General features: G+C 33.5%; 1 protein-coding gene across 2 annotated transcripts in view; it reads right to left on the minus strand.

The window, feature by feature from the left end:
* The window catches only part of LOC123685666 (A disintegrin and metalloproteinase with thrombospondin motifs adt-1-like), a 73,867-nt gene that overhangs the window by 1,887 nt on the left and 48,003 nt on the right, over positions 1-23,977 (minus strand). For both annotated transcript variants that reach the window (XM_045625464.1, XM_045625455.1), the window contains 12 exons: positions 18,829-19,082; positions 16,092-16,457; positions 10,847-11,108; positions 10,633-10,738; positions 7,963-8,097; positions 7,800-7,906; positions 7,456-7,598; positions 7,126-7,349; positions 1,890-2,071; positions 852-1,062; positions 619-796; positions 33-144 (listed from right to left, as the gene is read on the minus strand). In XM_045625464.1, the coding sequence (XP_045481420.1) occupies positions 33-144; positions 619-796; positions 852-1,062; positions 1,890-2,071; positions 7,126-7,349; positions 7,456-7,598; positions 7,800-7,906; positions 7,963-8,097; positions 10,633-10,738; positions 10,847-11,108; positions 16,092-16,457; positions 18,829-19,082 (2,280 nt within the window). The remainder of the gene's footprint in view (positions 1-32; positions 145-618; positions 797-851; positions 1,063-1,889; positions 2,072-7,125; positions 7,350-7,455; positions 7,599-7,799; positions 7,907-7,962; positions 8,098-10,632; positions 10,739-10,846; positions 11,109-16,091; positions 16,458-18,828; positions 19,083-23,977) is intronic.

A 23,977-nucleotide genomic window follows, 5' to 3' on the forward strand; every position in this document is an offset into this window, starting at 1 on the left:
AAATGAAATTTCTTGACCTTAAATTTATTTACCTATAACAGGAGAAATCTGCATCCCAAGACCTGATAATCTTCTTACTCTTTCTTTGTATTTACTGCAAACCATAGAGGCATGTTGAAATGGGGACTTTTTCCTACCACATGCCTGGAACATCATATGAGTATTTCAATGAGTTTAAGATTCATAGTAAAAATTGATAGTGTTTTGAAAATAACGATGTTTAAAGATGTTAATGAATTGACTATAGCATACTTGAGATTCATGAAGAAAATACCAATTTAATAGTAATCAGTTATTTGTTATTATTTCAAAAGTAGTAATTCGATTAGGTATTCAAAATTAAAGCTTTATTTGAAATTCTGGAAGAATATCGATAAAAAAACGCAATATTTGCAGGTTTATGTATAAAGAAATGATTGTAAGCTCAGTGCAAAATTACATTTTGATCAACGGGTCCTACCAAATTGTGAGATTAGTGCTTCTTCATAAAGCACTAATCTCACAATTACTAGGTACTAGAAAATATTTGGAATATAGAAAGGCAGGTAGAAGCGTAATAAACCTAAGAACTCAGTAATCCAAGTAGAGTTAGATATCACTTAAATTCAATCAGCTTACATATTCGTCAGCTTGACACAGCTGAATACTCGACTTGCTTTGTGTTCCTTTGCTCATGACTAATCGAATTCCAGAACCAGGTGAAATACAGTTGAAATGACAACCGCTTGCACTTTTCCAATGTGTTGGGGTGTCCCTTCTTCTTAAACCAGTTTTCCACAACAATTCATTGTCTTCCCTGAAAAAAGCGAATTCTTGAATTTACATGTGGAGAATAATTTATGTTATTCTACCTTTCTACAGGACACAGATCAGGCATCTGAACAAAGGGAGATTCATCGAATGAATCACAGACAAATTCTTCACATCTTCCACTTACGCAGTAATTCGCCCTGCCATATCGACTTCTCCTTGTTTGGCATACGGTACCATCAGGGAAGTTCCAACCTCTACTTTTTATACCGCCATCCCGTTTCTTACACCAAACCAGGCAAGCTTCGTCAGCTGGGAAAATTGAATATTATAAAAGGATATTGCTAGATAAGTAGATTATACTACACATAATACTACACTACATAATACTCGTCCTATTAGGACGAGAGACATGGGGACATGGTCGTTCGACTCGTGAGTTCCTTGCATTTTTTGACTATTTGACATTATGGGTCCGTGGACAGTTCAGTTCAGTAGTTACCAAGTTTTCGCGTGAGACACCTTTGTCCAAAATATTGAGTTTATCACGGTTGTAGAGCGTGAGTTTCGTTGCTACTTCAACATTCATCAGAATCGAGCTGTTGCTTCTCGAAACACCATCCTTCGATGGGTTGAAGCATTTTTACTCGTGATCAACACAGACAGAGCAACGATGAATATTGCTCGCCTTCTCTTCCGTGGTGGCCTTATTTCCTGGTTTGGTGATGTTCATTATCAACCTCAGTCTCCAGATTTTTCCATCAGAATTTTTTTTTCATGGGCCCTGAATTCTAGACGATTTGAAAGAGGCAATTCACGTGAAAGAGGCCTAAGGTGACAGAGTGGAGTGCCCACTCTAACTTCCAAGATCGCCTTCAACAATGCATCGTCAAAAATGTTCATGATATTAATTTACTGTGTTTAAGTCAATAAAATGTATCGTAATCTTCTAATTTCGAGTATTTTTGTGAAATTGAAGGTGTTATTATAGAGATGTCGATAAGAAATTCGACCTGTCATCTTAGCAACAGAAAGACTTTGAAGATTTAAGGTTGATAGTGTATTTCTGTTTGGACTCATCTGTTTATGCAATAATTGTTATTCAATCATTTAAGTTTAAATAATTCGAAAATTCTTACAGCTTGAAGTGATTTTTTGCATCCCTATCCCAGTAAGCTCATCGTCTACTTCTTTAGCTCTGGTACATATTTGATCTGCAAACTCTCTAACAGATAATCTAGGAACATTTATACATTGCTCAGCATTGCAAGCTTCGAATTTTCTTTCAGGACCTTCACAATTGGCTCCACCACCTAGTGGTCTGAAAATAAAATAAAAAATTGATCTGCTGTTCAAGTTTCGGGTCAGATTAATAGAATACTGTTTTTGAGTACTCTTTCGCCGAAAAGATCGCTCTATTATTAAGTCAGAATGTTTCCAATTTTCAAATTTTGAGCAGGATATGTACTCAAGTGATAAGGTACGCCTCATCGATGATAAAACTGTATGCAGCAGTTATGTAACTATGGGTTTCGTGAATAGGAACGTTAAAAATGTTTTTTTTGTTAATTTCAAAACTGCAGATTAAAATTTGCATCTCAGATGTGAGAACGAGCGTTCAAAAATAAAACATAAATTTTTAAGAAATTTGATATCTAAATAGAATACGTATTTCAAAGATAGATATCAGCATAAAAGTTATATTGGGTTTGCCCTATATTCACTCAACATAGAATAATGATAATAATAAAAACCGTCTTTTTTCATAAAAAAAGTACATAAATCAATTACAAATACAAATAGGCGACATTTACCTCAAAGATATTCTTACATATAAACGATCTCCAATGAATTTCAAAAGAAAAACAAATAAAATGAAGAATATATTGAAATACCAAAAAAAAACCTACAAAACTATATGTAAAATTTCAATTATGGTTTCGGCCGCAAGAGAAAGTTTTGATACTTCTAACCAGGTAATTTTTATTCATGTGATGTTTCGAGTCTTTACCAATAATGACATTTTTAGAGAAAAACTCATATCGCATAATTTCCAGGTTTCAGGCTGTTACGAGTCTAGTATGTACAGTGCATACCATTTTGGGTGAGACTGCCAGGTTTCTCCCTTGTTATTTAAGATATAGCCTTGCGGTTTTCACGTTCCTGTCCTACTTTTTCGTGAAACTCAAGTTGGTCTAATCAGATTTTGCATAACTGTTTCCGTTCAAGAGATACAGGGCGATTTTGGAAATTGATACTTTTCGGACCCCTCCTTTATCTCCAAAGTTATTAGAAATAATGCTGAGGTAAAAACTACGTCTGAATCAGAATTCTGCGTAGAATCCAGTGGCGTACTCAATTTTTTTTCGGGGTATGGTTTTTGAAGATGCAACACAAACCTATATTTTTTTAATGGAACACCCTATATATCATTACTTCGTTGAATTCGTTATTTTTTTCCCTTCAAAATGATGTGTGATACTATATAGGTAGAATGGTCAGAAATGTTAAAAAAACACTAAAACATCAAATAATGATGATTTTTTGTTAATGAGCAATGGATTTCCTATATGAAAAAAAGGTTCAATTGGATAATTTTAATTTGTGATTTTTATAAATAGTAGAGTAAGCAGACAAAGATAATACACTCATCACTAACATGAAAAACAAAACGTAGGTACCTACCTAATAGCAACAAATAAATAATACAAAAAATCATAAACATTGCATGATATCTTAAGCATGACAGCTTAAACTGTTCAAATTACTGTCCATTTTCCTCTAATACATAATTGACAAAACTTTTCAATACGCCTGAGTGCATTTAATATTATAAAAGGGCGGTTTTGTAAATCCTGGAAAACTGCCTCTGTTGATGCACGAAGTTCTTCGAGACTGTTATGTCTTTTACTGTAGTATATTATATGTATTAGGGAAAATGGACAGCAATTTGAACAGTTTAATCTGTAAGATATTATGAAATGTTTATGAATTTTTTTATTATTCATTTGTTGCTATTAGGTAGGTACCTACGTTTTGTTTTTCATATTAGTGATGAGTGTATTATATTTGTTTGCTTACTCTACTATAAATAAAAATCACAAATGAAAATTATCCAATTAATCCTTTTTTTCATATGGAAAATCCATTGCTCATTAACAAAAAATCATCATTATTTGATGTTTTAGTGTTTTTTCAACATTTTTGACCATCCTACCTATATAGTATCATATATTATTTTGAAGGGAAAAAAATAACGAATTCAACGAAGTAGTGATGTATATGGTGTTCCATTGAAAAAAATATAGGTTTGTGTTGAATCTTCAAAACCATACCCCGAAAAAAAATATTGAGTACGCCACTGGATTCTACGCAAAATTCTGATTCAGACGCAGTTTTCACCTCAGCATTATTTCTAATAACTTCGGAGATAAAGGAGGGGTCCGAAAAGTATCAATTTCCAAAATCACTGTACAGTGCATCCCATTTTGGGTGAGACTGCCAGGTTTCTCGCTTGTTATTTAAGATAGAGCCTTGCGGTTTTCACGTTCCTGTCCTACTTTTTCGTGAAACTCAAAATGGTCTAATCAGATTTTGCATAACTGTTTCCGTTCAAGAGATACAGGGCGATTTTGAAAATTTATACTTTTGGGACCCCTCCTTTATCTCCGAAGTTATTAGAAATAATGCTGAGGTAAAAACTACGTCTGAATCAGAATTCTGCGTAGAAGCCAGTGGCGTACTCAATTTTTTTTTTCGGGGTTTGGTTTTGAAGATTCAACACAAACCTATATTTTTTTAAATGGAACACCCTATATATTATTACTTCGTTGAATTCGTTATTTTTTTCCCTTCAAAATGATGTATGATACTATGTAGGTAGGATGTTCAGAAATGTTAAAAAAACACTAAAACATCAAATAATGATGATTTTTTGTTAATGGGCAATGGATTTCCCATATAAAAAAAGAATCAATTGAGTAATTTTCATTTGTGATTTATATTCATAAAAGAGTAAGCAAACAAAGATAATACACTCATCACTAACATGAAAAACAAAACGTAGGTACCTACCTAATAGCAACAAACAAATAATACAAAAATTCATAAACATTTCATAATATCTTACACATTGAACTGTTCAAAATGCTGTCCATTTTCCCTAATACATAATTGACAAACCTTTTCAATACGCCTGAGTGCATTTAATATTATAAAAGGGCGGTTTTGTAAATCTTGGAAAACTGCCTCTGTTGATGCACGAAGTTCTTCGGGACTGTTGTGTCTTTTACCGTATATTTTATTTTTCAAATAGCCCCAAAAGAAAAAATCTAATATAGACAGATCAGGTGACCTTGGAGGCCACCTGATGGGTCCATGCGTTCCAATCCAACAACCCTGAAAATTATTTTCTAAAAACCGCCCGATCAATCTTGAATTATGGGCAGGGGCGCCGTCCTGTTGGAAATATATAGAATTACGAAAGGCGAGGGGAACATCTTCCAGCAGTTCCGGTAGCACGTCTTCTAAAATTGTCAAGTACCTATTTGCGGTAAGAGATCCTTCAAAAATGCGGTATATGATTTTAGTCCCCAATATGAAACATGCCACATTAAAACCAAATCGACCTTGTTGTTGTCGTTCAAAAACTATGTGATGGTTTTCATCATACCAATGTCTTTGTGTTAAATATACCAGCACTGCTTATATGTGATTCGTCTGACCAAATAATTTTTTTTGCAAAATCAATATCTCTCTGAGCTTGGTTCAAAAACCAATTGCAGAAATTCATACGTCTTGCTGCATCACCAGGATATAAGTGTTGGACAATATTAAATTTGTAGGGTTTTAACTTATGCTGTTTTAAAATTCTGTGTACCCGTGATCTGGAAACGCCAGTTTCATTTTCTAATTTTGCACAAGAATTCTGATGATTGGCATGAACGCTAGCTAAAACATTTATTCCATCTACTTCTTGATTTTCTTTATTATATACCTTGGGTCGAGGTTTGGAATATGCACCATAATTCAGTAAATTATGCTTTAGTCTGAATATAGTTGCTCGACTAGGTTGATGCCTCTCAGGATATCTGAAAGTTTTTAAATCACGATATAAGGAAATTAAGAAAATATCTTGTGGTAAAATTCTCGACGTCATACCTGTTGAAATAAAGTTCCAAAGCTTCGCTAACGTTTTGATTGGATTGATTAAAACATTGTATAATGTCATATTTTTCATTGTTACCAAAAACCAAATCTCTTCCAGCCATTATCAGTCCTCAATCAACAAATTCCAAATAGTTTTTTCTACAATATTCGATATGCCTTCTAACCCAAACACGATGATACACAATAATAATTGCGATGACAGCTAGATCAGATTGGTTTTTTTTTCTCCAATGCCTATTTGATAAAACAATGCTCCCAAATGCATAGTAGCCATAATAACAACAAGGATGTTTGTATCATCAATGATCTACTACTTTTAAAAATCAAAAGTGATAATCCTCTTATCCTACCTGCATAGTATCATACATCATTTTGAAGGGAAAAAAAGTAACAAATTCAACGATGTAATAATAATAATATCATGCAATGTTTATGAATTTTTGTATTATTTATTTGTTGCTATTTGGTAGGTACCTACGTTTTGTTTTTCACGTTAATGATGAGTGTATTATCTTTGTTTGCTTTCTCTTCTATGAATATTAATCACAAATGAAAATTACTCAATTGATTCTTTTTTTATATGGGAAATCCATTGCCCATTAACAAAAAATCATCATTATTTGATGTTTTAGTGGTTTTTTAACATTTCTGAACATCCTACCTACATAGTATCATACATCATTTTGAAGGGAAAAAAATAACGAATTCAACGAAGTAATAATATATAGAGTGTTCCATTTAAAAAAATATAGGTTTGTGTTGAATCTTCAAAACCAAACCCCGAAAAAAACAATTGAGTACGCCACTGGATTCTACGCAGAATTCTGATTCAGACGTAGTTTTTACCTCAGCATTATTTTTAATAACTTCGGAGATAAAATAGGGGTCCCAAAAGTATAAATTTTCAAAATCGCCCTGTATCTCTTGAACGGAAACAGTTATGCAAAATCTGATTAGACCATTTTGAGTTTCACGAAAAAGTAGGACAGGAACGTGAAAACCGCAAGGCTCTATCTTAAATAACAAGCGAGAAACCTGGCAGTCTCACCCAAAATGGGATGCACTGTACATATAAGTTATCGAATTATTTCCATTCCGCTACTAGTAAATTACGTCGTATTTGACCAAAACAATTTTCGAACAATAATATTCACCTATAATTTCCATAAATTAATAGAATTATGTTAACGTGATCATTTTACTCACCTAGGATTATTACAAAATCTTTCGGAAATTCGAATTCCACTACTTCCAGAACTCAATCGACCTTCTTCCCCAAATAGACAACCAGAAGCACAATCGCTAGATGGTCGCCAATCACTCCAGCCCCCATTAACTTTTTCAGAATTCGCGGCAAGTTTTTGAGCCTGGTGAGTGAAGATAGATTGTCTGAAAATGCCTTTACTCATACATCTTCCACCCCTACACCACTGTAAGAATAATAAACAGTATGTCAAAAAATTTGTTCACCTATATCTGATATTTCAATCCTTATGTATTTGTTATAAAGAAATATAAGCAGAATTCAAAACTCACCAAGTTATGACCACATGAGGTTCCTTCTAGAGCAGGATGTGATGTCCAAGTGTATCTTTCTCTCTCGCAATGAAGGTCTCTGCAAACATCATCTAATGGCTGTTGAGATGAATGTTTGCTTCCACTACCGTACTTCAGCATGCCTATTTAGGAAAAGATATTAGTGGTGATTGCAGTTCTTAATTCTGAAGAATTCAAAAAAATTATTTAGATCATGATAAATATTGCCCATAATTATAGTCAGTACCTCATATTAATATCAGATATTACATACTTCAGACGTACTTCGACTATAATTACAGGCATATAAGTACCACACCATCGAATTAAACAAAGAAACGTACATTGTTGATTAGCATCAAATCTTTCTCCAGGAAGTGCTCCTTCAGCACTATGATCTAATGTTCCTGCTGAGCTACCATGATCCAACAAACATCTTGATTGCGAAGTGCTAAAAAAATATGAGTAGGTTAGATTCTTTACAGAAATATGAGGTATATTTCTTACTCGAGAAATTTTTGAAGGTATCTCTTACTACACGATGACCAGGTTATTTTGCCACTTCCTAGAGTTGGTGACATTATATAGCTTGTTGGGTCACAATCATTGTCGGCTAGGGGACCATCATGTCTCATACCTAGACTGAATATAATGTTATATATAATTTGATGATATATTATTTTAGTGGGAAGAATGCAATAAAATAGATTATAAAACGAATAAGGTAAACAATGTGAAAGAAAAATAGATCGATATTAATCGTATTCTCTTTCGCATTTCACTTTATATTTGCTACCACCTTAGGAGTGTAAGTAATACCAAGAAAATACTATCTGTTTTGTGGTCCCCACCTCTACTAGAATTTTTCAAAATAAAGAACTTCGAAATGAATAAAAAAACAGACTAATGATAAACAGTCCCTCACGAAAGCCATAGAGTTGGCCCTTTTTAATGAGATAAGTATATTGTTGTCTGAAAAATGTAATTCAGTATGAAGGAATACTGCAAATTTTTTCTTTAATTGTTTGGATCTTTGGATGTATATTTATATTTCTGGGTACTCATTATAAATATCTCCCAATGGGTAAAGGTACGTTGATATAATGTTGTGAAATGGTTTTAAAATATACAAATACGCTCTTGTTATGAGATCAACAGAAATGTTGAACGATCACTTAAATATATCAACAATTTTTTAAATATTAAGGTATTTCACATAACGAAAAATGAACAGGTATGAATTATGCTGATTATATTTTCGGTACATTCTGAATATCTACACGTACTCTACCCAAGCAAATTTTTTGAGGGGATTGCGTTGTTTCACCCTGATATCACTGATAGAATAGTCAATATACCTTCCCAAAGGTTAAAGCTTACAGCACGCGGTATTCCTAAGCGGTTAACCAAGTCCTAATCGCGCTCGGTGCTGCTTGGCTTCTAACGTGAACTGACAATTTCAGCGTGTTATGGGTAACTTTACTGGCCTAGCAAAAAGTCACTACAAATGTTTATACAGGGTGAGTCTTTGACTTGTACATATATTTAAACAGTAGATTCCTGAGGTCAAAAAAAACTTTTTTCCTTTACCATTTTTTCTGATTTGGCCTAGATGAGAAAATATAGCCATTTTGAATTTTCATAATGAGCTGATATAATAGTCGACAACCACTTAAGTATATTTTGCAAAATATAAAACTTTAGATAAAAAACAAAGAGATAACAATATCATGATAAACAGTCCCTTACGAAAGCCATGGAGTGGGCCCTTTTTAATGAGATGAGGATTTTTTTGTCTGAAAAAGGTTTGAAAAATCTAATTTAGTATGAAGGAATTCTGAAAATTTTCTCTTAAATTGTTCGAATGTATATTTATATTTCTGGGTACTCATTATAAATATTTTCCAATGGGTAAAGGTACGTTGATATAATGTTGTGAAATGGTTGGAAACGCTGTTTTTAAACATAGAAATACGGTTTTATTATGATATCAACAGAAACGTTGATCGAACACTTGAATGTATAAACAATTGTCAAAATACTCTGGTATTTTACATAACAAAAAATGGACAGGTATGAATCATTCTGGTTATATTTTCGGTACATTCTGAATTTCTACACTTACTCGACTCAAGCTAATTTTTTTGAGGATATTACATTTTTCCACCCTGAGATCACTGATAGAATCGTCAATATACCTTCTTTTTTACAGCAGAGGACTTTGCCTGAAGGAAATTGAGTTAAAGCTTATAGCAAGCGGTACTCCTAAGCGGTTAACCATCCAAGTCTTAATCGCGCTCGAAGCTGCTTGACTTCAGTATTCTAACGTGAACTGACAATTTCAGCGTGTTGTGGGTAACTTTACTGGACTAGCAAAGAGTCACTACAAATGTAAATATAATATAGTATGCAAATAACTACTTAAGTAAATGTGTCAATCATCGCCATCACAGATAAATAAAAACAAATATTAATCTTGGTTACTCAAAATAGCTCTCTTTATTAAAGATCTTCTTCCTTATAACAGAAATTCAAATTTTGTACAAGGTGGTTCACGTAAGCGAGTCACTGGATTTTGTGATAAATTCTTCGAGCAAAATTGAAACATGACACGTGACCCATCTATATGATAGCATTATTTCTCGGGCTATCTAAATATGTTATCGGAAAAACTATAGAACACAGGTATGGAAAGTTATTAAGGAAAACCCGTCTGGAACAATATTGGATCTATGCAGATTTTAATTGAGTCATTTGTGGATTTCAAAAACTGAATTTCATTGCTGCAGAAGGTATATTTCTTACTTTTCTTTTGTAGGGTATATTCAGGAATGAAAAGTATGATCCTCACGAATTTCATTACTCAACTATATTGTTATTGTCATTGAGAGCACCTAGGATATCATTTTCTCAGAGCTGCATTCCCGTCTGTAACCTTCATATAGAGCAGCAGTTCACGTTATCATATTCAGATTGTTCCTCCCTATTTTTTCTTAATTTTGAGATTATTTCTTTTAAAATGTTGTACCTGGCTTTTTACAGGATCTTATAATATTTTCATGTTCTTAGAATTATTCGTTCATAAGATTGCTTTTTTTCAAAAATTTTTAATTCAATAATTTAATTAAATTTTTTAAGAATTGGTTAATATAACTATGCTTAAGAATAGTTACTCACTTATGGCCGATTTCATGAGCTACAACATACACGCTTTCAAAGTGTCTTCCTTCGTTGACTGTACAACTACTGGTCGAAGTACACATCCCAGCCACGGGTGCTAAGCCTAGAAAAACATGTAATGATATGCTTACATGATTTTGTACAAAGAGAAATGAAGTTTATGTTAGATAATATGTAAATTCTACTAGCACTCCTAATGCTAAGTACTCACCTACAACTTGAGTGGATATCTTTCCATGTTTCCCCCTAACATATAAATCTAAACCAGTCAAGATCAGGGCATGATCCCAATGTTGGGGCTCTTTGTCTCCTACGGGGTTTTTAGTTCTTTGCCAATTACAAAAATTTGACAGGAAGCGATCGATGTCTGGTGGTCTCGCAAGTCCTGTTGCTTCTTCTTTGAGTATTTCTAGCCGTTTGAGGACAAAGTTAACTGGTCTTCCTAAGCTCGGATCATGGTATAGCAGTTGGACCTTAATCAAAATTAAACTTCAATGATCATCCTTTTGTTATGATTGCTAGAAATTCTTTATCTATATAAGTGTGCATGTCATAAAACGCACCACATAGAAAAACCTCTTTCAACTTTTTTATGTAAGAATGCTGTGCAGTAGATAGAGCCATTATATGCTATTATATTCAATGACGTTTTGAATGGTCATCTCCCTTACAGACCGATCTATCATTTAGTCATGAATGATGACGGTATTTTATTGTGCCGGCCATGCAGCCATAAACACGATAACTCTGGAACAATCTAGAAAATTGAGATTTTCAGGGAGTTTCAAACGCCGTTGATAGCGGGTTCCGTAAATAAGGTCATACGAAAATTTGTTTTCCTGAAGATTTCAGAACAACCAATTCGATCGACATGCGGCATTTCGTTTGTGTCTGAAATAATATATTCGATTTTCATGCGGAATTTCATATTGATAGCATTACCAGAATAATAGAACATTGAAGAATAATATAGAAAAAAATTATAAAATATTTCAGTGACCACAAAACCATTTTCCAATAAGAGGATTCATTTTGAAATTGAAAATAATGAGTATATTTTGAAAGAAATCAATGCTTGTTTGTTTTATTGTAAAGAGGTAGGTATGCCATTAACTATATTAGCCAAATGGCTGCCACGGCTACTGTTGCAGCACCATATCTTTTTCATGTAATTTTTTAAGATCAATTCGCATATTTGCGGCTTTATGTCCCCGAGAACTTCACGAATTCTATCTTTATGGTCTTGAATCCATTGTGAAGCATTGGAATAGACCATATCTTTCACATGTTTACAAAGAAAAAGTCAAAAGTTGTTAAATAACAACATTTGAGTGGCCACTTGTGATCAAAGAAGTAATATTCTCAGTAGTTCTTGAGTGACGCAAACTACTTCAATTCTCCACATCATTCACTTATCCCAAGAACTTTTTTCAATATGGCCAGCCGAGAAGGTGCTTCACGACGACCCAAAAGTGTTTTTTCATCATTTTTGTAGCACCGCTTTTATTGTAGATTTCCGAGAATCCACAGTATCAATCACTTGATCAAATAAACAAATATTATACATATATTACTTTCTCGACGTTCTATCATTAGGCTAGCATTCATTCGACTATATGTATAAATCATTCACAGATCACAATAATTAGGTAGAAAAATTGTTGCCTTGACTTCAAAGTTACTAACCTAATTTCATTCAATATAACGCATAATTCATATAGAATAGCTAGGATGACCTTCAATAGTACTCCAATTGTATAATGAGTAAAAGTTAATAATATGAGTTATACCTAAGTATTCCAGTAGTCATTCAAATTTTGTGTTAATTAATAATAAGATTTGGCATTTTTTTGACAAAAAGTATAAATAACTACCAGGAGGAGTTTATCCAGTTTATAGCTTATTACACTTCATTTATGTAATCGATGCAATGAATGTATTCATTCTTTTTGAGCACTCGCCCTCAACAAATGGATCATTTTGTCACTATGTCAGTTAAATCCTGTGTTGCTGTCCGGCTGTAAACACTATGACACTCGAACAAGGAAAATGTTTCTCCGCACAAATTCGAAATTAAATTCTACTTTGTAAACGAAATATTTCTCGAAGGATATCGTTCATTAAGCAAGTTTATATAATTCTTCGATTCTCTATTGTGTTTTGGATTTTCCGCCTCTCACACGGGACCACCCCGTATATGAGATGCGAATTATTATAATGAGGTTCTGGATTAACTAGACTTCATCCTAAAAAAAATTAACCTTTTATTCGAAATATTTTTCAGTAAGATGTTTCCTTATCGAGATTTTAGACTGATTCAACTTTAAAAAAATCACCCGGTTAATTTTTAGTATTAGCGGCAAGTCGAATTAGAAAGAGGATAAAATATACTAACTAACGAAGAAACTGCAACACCCAGAAATAGCTGTTTCAATTTTAATTTTTTTGGGTAAGACATAGATAGTATAGCAAGGAGTGAATGATTGAAATTTGGAGAAAAAAAAGAAGGGTTTACAAATTTTTTTGATAAATTTATTAATAATGTGTTTATCCACCGCGATTATCTATAGATTCCCCAACAGGTCTCGGCATTGATGCTGATTCGATTTCTTCTTGAGGGATACGATCCCAAGCTACCTGTACTTCATCATGTCTCAGAACCGCCAAAGTCCGTGGGGGCTGGGGAAAATTTCCAAGCCTTCTATCAATGATGTCCCAAACATGCTCTATAGGCGAAAGATCGGGGGATCTGGGCGGCCATGGCAAAATATTCACATAGGACTCTTCGAAAAAGTCTAAACTAACTCTGGCAACATCAGGTCGGGCATTATCTTTCTGAAATATTGGATTCTCGATCCGGTCAAGGTAAGGGAGAATATGAGGCTCCACTATTTACTGAAGGTAACGCAGCGCTGTCATGTTACCTGGAATAAAGACTAAAGGTGACCTACTGGCATGTGAAATAGCACCCCATACCATAACGCCTACTGTCCGGTGTACATGACGCTCAGCGTCAAACTGAGGTTCACGACATTCTCCCCAACGTCGTCTAACCCTTCTTCGGCCATCATGTGCACCCAAGGAGAATCGAGATTGATCAGAAAAGACGACATAATGTCATTCCACATTCCAATGTTGACATTCTCTGCACCACTGTAATCGTTGCCGGCGATGCTCAACCGTCATAGGTAACACAAGATGGGGTGGATAATGCTGCAGTCCAAAAGACCTTATCCAGCGGTAAACCGTTCGGACAGTTACAGGATGTCCTTGTTCTCTTAATCACTCATCAGCCAAAGATCGAGTTGTCGCAAATCGGTCTCTAATGACCGTAAGTCTTAGACGTCGATCTTGAACTGCATTTGATGTGCCCTTCGACGTCCGGTGTCTACTCTTCTTCAATTTTGGGCATTATCAAACCACGCTTGACAACATCTCATAACAGTAGTTGGATTTCTCTTCGTGCGGTTAGTGATTTTTCGAAATGACAATCCCGTCTTCCGTAGACCAAGGATTCGACCTCATTCAAATTCACTTTGCTGGCGATAAATTCCGCGTACACGTGCTCAAGGCATTTTAACAACAACTAAACATCAACTTTGGATGTCCTCGTACAGCAAAAAACGACTACAATATTCAAGTAACAGAAATTGTTTACATGAAAAATCTTTCACGATTTTTTTTCTACAAATTCAATCATTTTCTCCTTGCTATACTATCTATGTTTTACAAAAAAAAATAAATTGAGATTTAGACAGCTCCTTCTGGGGTGTTGCAGTTTCTTTGTCAGTTAGTATATCGGGTGTCCCAAACTCGATGGCCTATTAGACGTTTCTGGAAAACTAATCATAATTTTGAGCTGAAAATTTGCATATTGGGGTTTGAGACAATGATCTTTCTCCCTAAAATATTTTCAGATCTCTACAACTTCCAGTTATACCGGAAACAGACTACTACTTCCTTATTTCAAATGGCACACCCAGTATATTATTGCATCATTAGATAGCTTTTTTGATGGCAATTTCGGCAATATGCCATACCTTGGGTAAAAATTCAACGGTTCATGAGTTATTGGGGTTCTTATGAAAAAAAAGGTGGCGATGAGGACTCACATTTTTTTGAATATTTCAGCAGAAAAAGTCTTTTTCGAAAAAAATTTGTTTTGTTTCGTTTACGCAAATACGTAGTATTATAAGACTGTTTTCGGCTTGGACCAAAAATGTACAGGGTGTTTATAAGAGGATCATGAACTTGGACAACTCAAATTCATCAAAACTCGAGATTTTCAAATTAGAACCTATACTTTTTATTATTTCAGTCGATTCTACGTACAAAAATAGTGGGGGTTACTTCAGCAAACCCTATACCTAAAACGAATACTTCAAGAGTTATCGGGGAAGAACTTCAAATGAGGAAAAACCGCTATTTATAACTGAGGGAATAACTGTCTGTTACTTCCGTAAAACACAGAAAGAAAATAAAATTCGATGTTTGGATAACTAAATTTTACATTTCATGAATTTTAATTAATTTTTCGTTGGTATTGTTGAGAAATCCATAAACCAATACAATTTTCAATTACGAATAATTCATTACAATTCTTGATATGTCAAATTTAATTATGGAAACATCGAATTTTATTTTCCTTCTGTGTTTTACGGAAGTAACAGACAGTTATTCCCCCAGTTATAAATAGCGGTTTTTCCTCATTTGAAGTTCTTCCCCGATAACTCTTGAAGTATTCATTTCAGGTATAGGGTTTGCTGAAGTAACCCCCACTTTTTTTGTACGTAGAATCGACTGAAATAATAAAAAATATAGGTTCTAATTTGAATATCTTGAGTTTTGATGAATTCGAGTTGTCCAAGTTCATGATCCTCTTATAAACACCCTGTACATTTTTGGTCCAAGCCGAAAACAGTCTTATAATACTACGTATTTGCGTAAACGAAACAAAACAAATTTTTTTCGAAAAAGACTTTTTCTGCTGAAATATTCAAAAAAATGTGAGTCCTCATCGACACCTTTTTTTTCATAAGAATCCCAATAACTCATGAACCGTTGAATTTTTACCCAAGTTATGGCATATTGCCGAAATTGCCATCAAAAAAGCTATCAAATGATGCAATAATATACTGGGTGTGCCATTTGAAATAAGGAAGTAGTAGTCTGTTTCCGGTATAACCGGAAGTTGTAGAGATCTGAAAATATTTTAGGGAGAAAGATCATTGTCTCAAACCCCAATATGCAAATTTTCAGCTCAAAATTATGATTAGTTTTCCAGAAACGTCTAATAGGCCATCGAGTTTGGGACACCCGATATAGTGTAACTGAGAAGGATACTTGCGTACCTGCATCATTTCGTTATGTGATCAGGTAATTAACAATGATTTGATATACTATCTCTCAATAACTACTTTCAGTTGTATGTATTAGGTTCAATTATTCTCACTCACCGCATTTACCATTGCGAGAACAAAACGTATAAGTTCCCTCTCTGTATCAACTGGAAAGTTATTTCTCATATGATCGAACAGATCTCGATCGACGAAAACAGCAGTTTCAACAAAAACTGGGGCTCCTGGTGGAAAATTCTCTCTCTTTCGTCGAATTGCTTTATGTATGTTTGGCTTTTTCGCTGAGGTTTCTTTGGTATATCCATGAATCTTACTATGAGAGCATTCGTAGTTACTTGAATTCTTCGGTTCCACTTCATCACTATGCTTTTCAATTAGGATGTGTGGATAATGAGTTTCATTTTTTAATCTGGCAGGTAGTGGTTGAATGAGGTAGAATTTATTGTCGTTGTGGATAACACCCCTCTGAAAAAGAAGCAGTAATATGTAATATGATTTGTATAATTTGGATGAATATTCTTGGGCTAGGATGACATTCGAGAAACATTTTTTTCACTAAGATTACAGAATAACAAGTATTTTCTAATAATATCACATTGAAACTATTGCAATTCGAAGCTGGTGTCAATCTTTGGATGTACGGGTTTTTAAATTTCGTTTTGAAGTGATTCGGGCAATAATCCTTTTCTAATTTATTGAAAATGATTTTTTGATTCTTAAGATGAAACAATCATGCTTACTTACAATATACTTATGCTAAACTAAATAAATTTAATTGATATGGCGTTTATCAATCAGTATGTGGAACTTCACCAGAAATTTTGTATTGAACAAAAGGAGTGGTTTTATAACACTACAGGCTGTTTCTAAATTAGGTACAAACAAAAATTAGAGATTCCCCTAATAATTTGAAGAAAAAAGGGCCTGAAAATAAGAGCACGCTAACACTTTTTTTTTGTTTTTTAATTTTTTAAATTGAAATTTGGCAAACAGAGTTTACATCAAGTTATATATAACCAACCTCATAGATGATGAAAACAGCTCAAATAACTATCGAACATATAGTCCATCATCAATATCAAGATAACAATTAGAAATTCGGTATGGGCCAGCATTATACCAAGAGGTCAGAAAATATAAGAAAACCTCAATCAAACGTGCCATGAAGACGGTAGGCGAATGCTTGCCGAAACATCGGAAACAAGCAACCGCATAGATGTAGGAACCAGTTCAAATAACTATCTAACAAGTGATATACCAATTTCGATTAAAAACCTACAGGGTAAAATTTTTTCTGAAACAGTGTCCGAATTTTTCCTCCTGAACTTGTTCTGGTGGACCACTGGTAGTTTAAAAAATATAAAAAGAAGCTTTGAACTTTTTGATTTATAATTTCATCATATCTGTCAACGATTTCGAGAAAATACTCAGGAAAATCCAAATTATCATAAATCCAATGAGTAAACTTTGACAAATTAATTATTGGTTTTGTTGCTTTTCTTTCTATTTGTAACAATGATCAATAAAGATTCTATGAACTCGGATAATCATAACAACAATTAGAACTCAAAAAACAACCTGTATCCCGAAAACAAGGTGTTTGCGGTTTTATGTTTTTTTTAAATAAGTTTTTTGGCGTCGACTGCTAAAGTCATTAGCCATATTCCAGAAAAACAGGAACCACAGAATACATATGAAACAACATTAATTTAAATAAAATCATGGGAGTATAGATAAAACCATAAACTGTATAGAAATAATCGAGGCAAATATTATTAAAATGAATAACTTAAATATAATATAAACATATACATATTTAAACATTTATACATACATACATATACACATATATTAATAAAAGATTATATAAAATACCGATAAATAGTAATATAAATATCTAAAGAATAAACAAACACATGAACAGAATAAATAAATTATCATGTGGATATAACGCGAAATTTTGTATGTACAAGATTCAATATAGTTCAACACTCATAAGTTAATATAGGGATAAGTGAATTAAATTGTTTTCAATGAATGTGTTTGAGCAAGAAATTTTAGTACCATTCTTTCATACTCAGGCTCATACTTCAGTATGTCCTCCAAGTTATTATCGAGGTTCAACTCATTACGAATTTTCTAAATTGTGGATATGCGACAAGAAAATGTTCAATAGTTAGAATTAAATTATGTTTTGAAGACTTTTTTTCTTAAAATTATAAAGGAATCTCTCATTTTCGTTTGTACCTTAAATTTAGAAACATACTATATAATAAGGAAATCTTTTTCAAATAATGAGTTGTGTTTCACATAAGTATGCAGAAAATTATATAATGGAAAAACAAGAAAAACAAGAAGAAATGATAAAGTCTGAAATTATACTTTTTAGAAATTTTAGAAATTAATCATTGAATCACCGGACAGTTATCCTATTCACATTTGTGAGCATCTAAGAGCACAGTGAGTTTTTACAAAAGTGATAAAATATAATTCCGTACTTTTATCTCGATTTGCAGCTAATCCATTGAAAAAAGTTACATTAATACACAACAATTCATAAATAGTAAAAACTCGAAATCTTTGTATTTCTGACTAATTTGAGACAATATCTGTTTATTTGTGAATAAACATTTCTTACTCTTATCTCTCACAATTTTTTTAATTAATTATTTTGTTCAATCTTTAAATTCCGGATTTTTTCTTGATATTCACGTATACCTACCTATTCTATTGTTTAAGCTCATATTCATATACTACCTTTTTAAGATATCATTTTCGAAATCATTTTAATCACTTAACGAAATCTGTGATAAATATTATTATTATGAATACTTACTATTCCTTCGCAAGTGCTTACTGCAGCATTTTCCCCTTTATAGTGGCAGTTGGTGTCATTTTCATTATGGTTTAAAACATTGGATCTATTTGTATAGGTTTCTAAGACTACGAAATTGTTGGCCAAAACTTTATCATTTTGCAACAAATACACTGTTATGTTTTGTCCAGTTGAAGGCACAGGAAGAATCAGTCGGTACAGCGAGGAATTGTTCAACTTCTCAAATGAAGGATTGGTTATGAAGTATTGTGAATCTGGAAGAAAAGGGAAATAATGAAATAATAATAAGTTAAATTCAATATTGGATTATTATACACTGCGCAAAAGAATTAACGCACATTATGGAAATCTAAATTTATTCCACAACTGAAGGTGTTCTCAATGATAATTATTTTTATCAGAATTATGCATGCATATGTTATCCACTTTCAACGTTTTTCTTCAATACAGATGTTTTTTCCCAGCAGGAATAAAAAAAGATGAGATTATCAGATTTTGAATGTATTGGCTCCATTCTGAAATCAGTTGTTCTCGATCAATTCTAGTGATCAATAGTTTTTCTTTCGTTTGATTTTCTACACTCGATCGCTATGCAACGCGAAACACGCAATTTGACCCAAGAGGAATGTGCCCAAGCGGAAGTTTGGCTAGAAGAAGGGTGGACATACACAAGAATTGCAGAAAGGTTTGGAGTTTCCCATACAAGTGTGTCCAGAATGTTGCAGCGATTCAGGGAGACAGGTATGAATGTCCGAAGACCAGGACAGGGTAACAACTGCCATTCAAGAACGTTACTTGAGAGTTTATTCGTTGAGACAATGGTTTGCAACCGCTCGCCTCCTTCGAAATCAGCTTGAGCAAACTCATGGGGTGCAAATTAGCATTCAGACAATAAGAAATCGCCTCAGAGAATATGATTTAAGGCCTCGTGTCGCGGCAAGAGGCCCAGCTCTTACCCCAGCCCATCGAAGGGCGCGTTTGGATTTTGCGAGAGAGCATATCCATTGGGAAGAGGCTGATTGGGATAGAGTGCACTGAGCTTATATTTCATGTGGACATCTGTATACAAGGGAACGTCGATCAAAATGGTAGAGGCAGAATCTAGACTCATCTGTGAAGAGAACTCTTTCCCAATCAGCCTCTTTCCAAATCAGCCTCTTTCCAATGGATATGCTCTCTCGCAAAATCCAAATGCGCCTTTCGATGGACTGGGGTAAGAGCTGGGCCTCTTGCCGCGACACGAGGCCTTAAATCATATTCTCTGAGGCGATTTCTTATTGTCTGAGTGCTAATTTGCACCCCATGAGTTTGCTCCTGCTGATTTTGAAGGAGGCGAGCGATTGCAAACCGTTGTCTCAACAAAGAAACTCTCAAGTAACGTTCTTGAATGGCAGTTGTTACCCGTGGTCTACCCTGTCTTGGTCTTCGGACATTTATACCTGTCTCCGTGAATCGCTGCAACATTCTGGACACACTTGTATGGGAAACTCCAAACTTTTCTGCAATTCTTGTGTATGTCCACCCTTCTTCTAGCAAAACTTCCGCTTGGGCACATTCCTCTTGGGTCAAATTGCGTGTTTCGCGTTGCATAGCGATCGAGTGTAGAAAATCAAACGAAAGAAAAACTATTGATCACTAGAATTGATCGAGAACAACTGATTTCAGAATGGAGCCAATACATTCAAAATCTGATAATCTCTTCTTTTTTTATTCCTGCTGGGAAAAAACATCTGTATTGAAGAAAAACGTTGAAAGTGAATAACATATGCATGCATAATTCTAATAAAATTAATTATCATTGAGAACACATTCAGTTGTAGAATAAATTTGAGATTTCCATAATGTGCGTTAATTCTTTTGCGCAGTGTATTTGAAATCCACTGAGCAATAAGAGTATGCATGAGGTTTTCCCAAAATGTTTTATTGATGGTAATTCGAATAAAATAAAAAATGTCCTCATTCATTTACTTGTATTTTCACTTCGAAATGGACCACTTCTTTCTTCAAAATGACACTATAGGGCATAAAATAAACGAAATGGATTGAACGAAACTGCAAATCTGTTATTATATAGGCACATGGGTAATAAAATGAAAGAACTGTCATTTCAATTTACAAGATAAAAGAGATGAGTAATCGTTTCATTCCTAATATGATTCTACAACAAAGCCAAATAATTTTTATGATAGCATAACAAAATAGGATATATTTTGCAGACGAGCCTTATCGGCAAGTAGGCTTGTTTTCGTTGAAATGAAGCATTATATTTCAGATTCTTATTTCCAAAGCACCGACAAAGAGAAAATATTCCCTTCCCCCTCTCGACTGGTCTGATCTGTCTCACAGATATATTAAGTGCACTAATCAGAAAGAAGTGAATCAATTATTTTTTCATGTTAAAATCATTGGTGTTTTATTCTCTGTTGTCACAATATACCTGGGTAAATCAAACGGTATATTGCACTCATAGAAATTTCTTCTGGATAATGTTATTCATCTTTCGATTTATTATACAAGTATATTACAAGAACACAAACATAAAAATTCTTTAATCGGTTTATTAAAATCGACATTATTAAGTTTTTTACAGACACTAGAGCCTCAAAATAGCTCAAATAGTGACAAAAAGTTATACGTTATGCTCTTACCATTTGTTGATACAAATGGTAAGAGCATAACGTATAACTTTTTGATCCAACTCAAGACCGAATATTTTCAATCATGTTTATACAGGGTGGCCACTATTCCAATGGGATTGTTTTGGTAACTTTTAAACCATAAGAGTTAGAAGGTCGGTCAAATGGAGAAAAAGTTGCATGCATAGAAGCATTATCAAGCAGTTCAAACAAATCGAGATTATCAGGGCCGGTTATTGAGATATCATAAGAAAAGTAAATTCTGTCATTTTGATTATTCTTTTTTTCCCACTTTATTTCGAATATTATCAAAAAATGTTGAAGGAATTTTTTATTCGACAGTAAATTGTTCTCAATTTGACGTAATCAGATTTCGTATCCAACGTTTCGTGCTCTCTGGGCCACCTTCAACCTCATTTTTTTCAATACGGACCTATATATTTTATGACACTTTTCGAAATAACTTTTAACGCTGAATTCAACGATATATCATACAATGTCATTCAAAGTTGATTTTCAGATGATTTTGACCCTTATCTAATTTTCTTTGGGTCGGATCTGTAGTGAATGCAATTTATCAAAAACTGCTGTTAATAAAATAGTCAAGAGACGCGAATACAATGATTTTAAATTTGAATATCAAGCCTTGCAAAACTTATATCGTAATGATATCAAAATAAAGTTCGATTCTGTAATTTGTTTCAATGGAACAAATGACAAATCCAACAATAGTGATTTCTCGCGAGAAGATTGAGAATGTATTGGAAGGTATTCAAGAAGACGAAATAAGCAAATGTATAAGAAGTATGGGTTCCAGAACCGTTAAGTGCATTTTACAAAATAGTGGACATTTCGAACACTTACTTCATTCATTTTCATTTACTTTCGAATAATCATTCGATTTTTCTTTCATTAAATGATAATTCGTTTAATTGTTATGAATTGAGATATGTAAATAATTATTACTTGTTTCTTGATTTAATTCTGATATGTTCCATTTAGTTCAAGATGAGTAAGTTGATTTTCTCATCGAAATGTATTGCATGTTGTTAATTAAACTAAAGGTACCTGAATGTAATACAGATCCGACCCAAAGAAATTTGGATAAGGGTGAAAATCACCTGAAAATCAACTTTGAATGACATCGTATGATACATCGTTGAATTCAGCGTTAAAAGTTATTTCGAAAAGTGTCATAAAATATACTGGTCCGTATTGAAAAAATGGGGTTGAGGGTGGCCCAGAGACCACGAAACGTTGGATACGAAATCTGATTACGTCAAATTGAGAACAATTTACTGTCGAATAAAAATTCCTGTAACATTTTTTTATAATATTTGAAATAAAGTGGGAAAAAAAGAAAAATCAGAATGACAGAATTTACTTTTCTTATGATATCTCAATAATCGGCCCTGATAATTTCGATTTGTTTGAACTGCTTGATAATGCTTTTATGCATGCAACTTTTTCTCCATTTGACCGACCTTCTAACTCTTATGGTTTAAAAGTTACCAATACAATCCCATTGAAAAAGTGGCCACCCTGTATAGTAAGTAAGTATTATTCGCTCTTAATGAATGAACTAAGCCTGCACGATGCGCGCCGTTAAACTTCCTATGGAACAACCCAATTTCATTCAAATCGAATCATAGAAAGCAATTTATCCCGGGAATTCCACGTTTGAAAGGACGAAATTTCCATGGAGCTTCTTACTTACTATGCATTTCAAGTTTGATCGTTATAATCAAACGTGAGATATTGAGGTCATGATAATTTCATGTTTTCAAATGCGTAGTGCTTACTGAATCCCCAAAGTGACCAAACGCTTGACTTCGACCGATACTGGATACACCTAGGGCCAGTACTATAAAGGATGGCTGACTGTCGGTTGAGTTCAACCGAGAGTCAACGAATAAATTTAGGGTTTTAAACATTGAAGGATATATAATTATCGTTTTTTTTTACTTTCCGAACATATATATATATATATATATCGGGTGTCCCAAGGTGAGTGGCCTATTAGATTATTATGGAAACCATTGATGGTAAAGATTTCCAATTTTGTGGATAGATATTTGGCCATGTAAGGTACATTTTTGAAATAATTTCACATTTCCAGTGTTGCCGGATGTACGACAATTTGGCAACAACTTTGTTATTTAAATGGGACATCCGGTATTTCTATTTTTTTTATGATACTACATAAAATATTAAATCTATTCATTATTACTTTTCCATCCCTATCTTCAACGGTTTTTGAGTTATTAATTATTTTTCGAAATTTTAGATCAAATTGGCGTATTATGAAAATGACTCTAGTTCGCTCAATATTTGAGATTTAAGTCAGAAATTTTGCAAGTCGTTAGATATTGATCTGATCTGTGTCACTGCTTTTGAATTATGGTTGTCAATAATACAGGACGGACCAAAAAAAATCATCATTTTCCAAGTTACAAAATTGTAAAAAAGTCTTTGTTTTCAAATTAGACAACTAGTATATTTTTCAATTTTTG

This window comes from Harmonia axyridis, chromosome 1 (assembly GCF_914767665.1).
Source record: "Harmonia axyridis chromosome 1, icHarAxyr1.1, whole genome shotgun sequence".
Lineage (NCBI taxonomy): Eukaryota > Metazoa > Arthropoda > Insecta > Coleoptera > Coccinellidae > Harmonia > Harmonia axyridis.